Below are 5,980 nucleotides of genomic sequence, written 5' to 3'. Positions count from 1 at the left end.
TAATATAAATTCGTGAAAGATTTATGCTAAATGAACGGAGCAAGTTCGGTTTGGTTTGATATTTATTTTTTAGCGACATTTCAATTTTCTGAATGACGAAGTGTACATAACAAGATGAAAAACAAACACAATTTATTTACTATTCAACCAGCTATGTATCTCCGACTTTCAATCAAATTTATTCATAATTAAAAATTAGTTTTTAAACATAACTAAACTGTAAACTAAAAAAAAAACATTTCGGTAAATAATCCATTTTTATAATAATATTTAATTGCCTATGGTGTGATGAATTACTAAGGTAACAGGTGTTGTTGACGATTTAAATTATTCGCAAACAAGCAAATTTTAAATTTCAAATCAAATTTCATTTTATCCTAAATTTTCTAAAAATTTCTTTTATAATTATTTTAACATACTCACAATTAACTCTTAAAAATGTCAAAAATCATTAAAAAAAGTAATTCGATTCAAAACGACAGTTTGAAATCAAAGGAAAACTTCAATTTGGCTGACATGTTTGAATTTTATGCTCGAATAGTTAAGTTAGTAATACTAAGAAAAGATGACACAGATAGTAAGTGAAACAAAGAATAAATAATTATTTTCAACAAAAATAGTTTTACTTTCGTAAACTCTTATAGTATTAAAATATAGTTAATTTAACTTAATAAAACAAATAATTCTTAAAAACTGTTGCTATTATTATTATTATTATTTTTATATTAATAAGTAATATTATAGGTAATCCTTATTTTTTAATACTGTAAGAATCTTTTCATCGACAGTTAAGTCAAAATACTCGAGTTGGCTGAAAGCGTTGAGAAAACATCCAAATGCTGCGGTCAAATACGATTACGTCAAATTACTCGTCATGGGACTTAATCATCCAATTCCAGTTTGCCCTTTTAACGAATATCCACCTGACGTCATCGAACCCCTAGAAGGCGAATGGATCGTAAACGCTAGGAATATTTTCTATAATAGCGATCCGTCTTGTCGGCCGACGGTCTTGAACCCGCCAATCATAACTGCTGTGTCGGACGATAAGCGTCAATTTGCGGCCTATCAGGAAATACCGAATTCAGGCCTTCAATGTTATTACGCTCAGTCTGATGAACCACTATATGAGTGGTTTTTCAAACAAAAATCGTTATCAATTCCACCCGATAATGCTGTCCAAGCAATCCCGTTAGACTGGGAAAGGTCTTTGGCAGGAATTCAAGTGGCACCTTCTAAAATCACTTCTAAGTACACTATAATCATTACAATTTATATTAATTATCAATAAATTATTATTCGTTATTTTTAAATTCACAGAAGGAATACAGGCTCGTCGTTAATTAAAAAACTGTCATCGTTGAGCATCATAGGAAGGTAAATAAACAACAAACATAAAAAAAACAAAAACAATTGCATAATAATATTTATTATTAATACAATAATTTCCAAAAAAATATTTGCCCACAGTAAACTCGAAGAAAAAAGAGACTTTTGTAAAATACTTGACACATATCAAGAAATGTTTAATATAACGACGAACTTCAAGTGGAACGAAAAAAGTTTATTAACAGGCGATACTATACCTGGTTCCGATTTGTGTATTGATTGGTAAATATAATTTATTCTCAACGATTGTTGACCATAGAGTGTTCCTGAATACTATTTTTTCTTAACTATGAAGTATAACTTAAATGACAGTTGAATACAATTATTGCAAATGAGTACTATGTGTTATGAAACAAATACTGATTTATAAGTCTAGGAATGAAAACGAGATGACGCAATTTTGCATTGTTCATAACGTAATAAATTTGATTTTTGGTTTATGCAGGTTTATTCATGAACATGAAAGAACACAATTGGACATTGACGAGGAAATGATTAGGTCATTCGATAAACTATACCCACATAATTTCCGTTTGTTGGTAAATCCTATATTGTTAGAAGGAATTGTTAAAAAAATGGACTGTACTGAAGAAAACGGTATGAATTCTAAAAATATTATTTTGTATTAAGTTAATTTTTGATCTTATAAACACAATTCTTATTCCAGCTAAATGTATGGATGCAGAATGTGCAAAAATTGAAGAAGAGGATTGCAAAAACCGAGTAAGACATTTCCATAATATTAAAATATATAGATCCAAACTGATTAATGTCTATCACCTTTGATATTATATATCCAACTGTTTAAAATTGCCATTGATATAAATCAGATATACAATAAGTTAATAAATTATTATCACTATTAATATAATATTAAGTTATATAATCCAAAAATGAGTAACATATTTCTATAAATACCATAGACCAGTAAAAATAGATAAATAATTCAAAATACAGACAATATCTTAAAACCAATAAAAAATGTCGAACACCGTACAACTAAAAGTTGTACACAGACTTTAAATTGCAAAAATAATTTTTTTTTTCAAGTTGTATTATTATTTATCGTTTAAATTAATTAAATAATTTCGTCCAAATTTGAACTTAAAATGTATATTTAAAACAATAAATATCTTTATATTTTTTTAAATTTTAGTTTCAGTATGAAATACTTATGAGGAAATTCTCATTAAATTATCAATACTTACATATAAAAAAACAATTTTATGCGTTTCTAACCATCAAACGATTTCACTAATTTTTATTGTTTTTAAAAATTCAAAAAAAAATGATACTATAAACATTAAACACTTATAAAAAAATATTGTGATTATATATTTATAATAATTTTAATTAATAAATTAAACACTTAAGAAGCTTTGAACTCAATTTTCAAGTATTTTTACCCAGTGAATAATTTTTAATTTATATTTATAGAAAAAAGAAATTAAAAAAAAAAAAACTCATGCTTATAAATATTTTCAAGCATTTTCAATTTTAGATTCTGAACGAAGTGATGAATGTATTGATTTTACAATGATGTGTGTTTTTTTTTTTTTTGTGTCTGTGTACAGCATAACTAGTCGAAATAATGCTCCAATTTCAAACTATGGGGGTGGTTTCCGATGTAAAAGTGAATATCCTTGGTGCATTATAGAGGTAAAAAGTTAACATTTTCCAACAGTTTTCAAAAAAATCGAGAAAAACAAAAAAAAAATGACGGAAAAACGGCAATTTTTACGCAAAACCAGTTTTCGACCAAATCGATTTTTTTTTTATGATTGTAATTCAAAAACTAATCACTGAAAATACTTGAAATTTTCACCAAATGTTAATGTCAGTGGTATCTGTATATAGTTAAATTTTCAAAAAATTTTGACTTTTTTTGAGTTATTTATAGACCACTGAAATTTTCAACTTTTTTGAGAAATTTTTTTTAAAGTGTCGATAAAAAATTTTTGGATGACCAAAAAGTTTTGAAAATTTAATACAAGATTCCTTATGAGTTGTTTTTATTGTAGCTAAAAAAAATTAAAAATCGTTAGTCACAATTTTTTTTTATAAGAGTTTATAGTTCAAATTTTTACGAAATCTGTCGAAAACGCGAAAATTTGCAAGTAATTTTGAAGTTGAAAAATCATAAAATTTTTTTCTTTTATAACTAAGTTTTGAAAATTTGGTACAAGTATCTCCATACATTTTTCTTCAAATATCTGTAAAAAAAACTCTACCGGATTCAGACAAAAAATTTTTATGAGTGTTTGAAATTTAAATTTTTACAAAACCACGCTAAATAACGGTTTAGTCTCAAACGATTTTTGATATTTGTTATAATTCAAAAAGTATAAGTCGTAGATACTTGAAAATTTTACCAGTTATTTAGATTGGCATTTTGTTTACTTTATTTAATTTTCAAAATACTTCGAGTTTTTTTGAGCTATTTATAGACAACTGAAATTTTCAATTTTTCTGAAAATTGTTTTTTTATGTGTCGATAAAATCTTTTTGGCGCTATCAAAATACTTGGAAATTTAATGCGAAGTTCCTCATAAGTTATTATTATAGTGATTAAAAAATTATAAGAATACATAGGCACAATTTTTTTTTATTAATTAGCATTTGAAGTTCAAATTTTGACGAAAATTCGTTAAAATTATGAATATTTGCAAATTATTTTGTAGGTATAGGTAATTCATAAAAATGTTTGTATAGGTAGCTAAGAGTTGAAAATTTAATACAAGATTTTTCATAAGTTTAGCTTACAATAATTATAAAAGAACTTAAATTTTGGTGTATTCAGGCCATTAAAACATAAACCACCTTTTTCACCAACAACTGGAAATTATATCCTAGGCTGACAAATCATCTTCGTTCAGAATCGTTTTTCGTATACAATGATAACTATCATTGGATTCAAATTTAACACTCCTATAATATATAATAATGATCCATACGGCACCTAATGTACAGCAGAGCGGTACTCACTTGCCCGCTTTTTACTTCTTAGAAGTACAAAGTAGATACAATTTTCTATTCAAAATCACCCTCAAAGTGGAAAATCAATGGATTTTATCGATTATTTATCACACACACACACTATATTTTAAAACCAATAAATTAATTGCTCCTCTTAGAATCCAAAACAATAATTATTTATATTTTATAAATAAATAGTTATTAACACCTATTTTTTTATTCGTTTTTTTTTTTTTTTTATTTAGAGTTGTGATACATACTTGTAAGCTATCCTGGAGATGCTACAACGGAATGGCTTGGACAGAATTATCAGACAGAATTGATAACGATTTACGATAATTATAAATGTTAATGATAAGCCAAATACCTTTCTAAGTCTAATGGGATTGATTGGACAACATTTTTGGGTGGAATTGATAACGATTTTTATTTGAAAAACCACTCATATAGTTCACCAGACTGAGCGTAATAACATCAAAAGCCTGAATTCGGTATTTCCTGATAGGCCACAAACTGACGCTTATCGTCCGACATGGCAGTGACGATTGGCGGGTTCAAAACCGTTAGCCGATAAGACGGATCACGTTACGATTCATTCGACTTCTAGGAGTTCGATGACGTCAGATAGGTATTTATTGAAAGGGCAAACTGAAATGTTGATGAAAAGATTGTCATAGTATTAAAAAATAAGAATCATAATATTACATATTTAATGAAAAATCATTCAGACCGAGCGTAATGACTCCATAATCCTGCTTCAGTATTTCCTGATAAGCCGTCTACGGATACTTATTATTGTTCGACATAGTGGTCTCGACTGGAAATAAGAATATGTTTTAGAATCAACAGTGCAAAATTATCATTTTTATAAATTGTAATGCTAATAAAATAACAGTCGTTTTATATCTTTTTGAAGTTATAAAAACAAATCATAGAGTATAATAATATGTATGTATAATGTATATAGTATAAGGTTATTTATGCATATCGTATCAAAACCATAAGACGTTATCCACAAACCTATTGGGGTTACAAATACAATGCAATTTACTTTTGAATGATTTCAAGATTATGACAGGGTATTTTTTAAGTATCAAACAACTAGGTGAAAAGTTTAATTTTGACAACTCTACTCATGTTTATTATATTAGAAAACTTTATAGTAAAGTATACACAACTATATAAAAGGCCAAAAAAAAAACTGTAAATTTCTAAATAAATATTATAACTTTTACTAAAGTAAGACTATGTTGTATAAACTTTTATATGAACTATTTTTACTTGTGGAATATAAGTGCGAAAGCGCATCACAAGATTTAACTACTGAAAAATAGTCCTTCGTAATTATTTTTTCTACCAACAAATTATGCTTACCTACTTCTTAGTAATTCTAGAACAAGTTCAAAAATATTCAAAAAAAAAAAATGTTCTCTACTAATAACTGTATAATAGTTTTTGTATGTAAATGGTCATAATAGAGGTAACTATAAATGAATGTGTTCATTTTGAATTAATTTTAAAATAATATTATTATTTAAGAAAGAAAACGGTTTTGGGCATAGACTTGAAAAAACCTTCACTCACTTAACATTACACACTAACATTTTTAAATTTA

General features: G+C 26.6%; 1 protein-coding gene across 1 annotated transcript; it reads left to right on the top strand.

Annotated features, from left to right (window-relative positions):
- The first annotated feature begins 299 nt into the window (after positions 1-299).
- Positions 300-5,270, top strand: LOC114119666 (uncharacterized). Its single transcript, XM_027981310.2, has 7 exons — positions 300-577; positions 789-1,251; positions 1,321-1,377; positions 1,471-1,611; positions 1,835-1,986; positions 2,057-2,112; positions 4,611-5,270. Exons 1-7 carry the CDS (start codon positions 439-441, stop codon positions 4,629-4,631), a joined length of 1,029 nt encoding a protein of 342 aa, XP_027837111.2. The 5' UTR covers positions 300-438; the 3' UTR covers positions 4,632-5,270.
- Positions 5,271-5,980: the final 710 nt, after the last annotated feature.

The sequence above is a fragment of the Aphis gossypii genome, chromosome 2 (assembly GCF_020184175.1).
Source record: "Aphis gossypii isolate Hap1 chromosome 2, ASM2018417v2, whole genome shotgun sequence".
In the NCBI taxonomy this organism is placed as follows: Eukaryota; Metazoa; Arthropoda; class Insecta; order Hemiptera; family Aphididae; genus Aphis; species Aphis gossypii.
This window is presented reverse-complemented; position numbering and strand designations above follow the sequence as displayed.

Bases quoted from the DNA above. Each gene is read 5' to 3' on its own strand.
- LOC114119666 (XM_027981310.2), top strand. From the start codon at position 439: ATGTCAAAAATCATTAAAAAAAGTAATTCGATTCAAAACGACAGTTTG. The intron at 1,252-1,320 runs GTACACTATAAT...TTAAATTCACAG, and splicing joins CCTTCTAAAATCACTTCTAA to AAGGAATACAGGCTCGTCGT. The intron at 1,987-2,056 runs GTATGAATTCTA...TTCTTATTCCAG, and splicing joins GGACTGTACTGAAGAAAACG to CTAAATGTATGGATGCAGAA.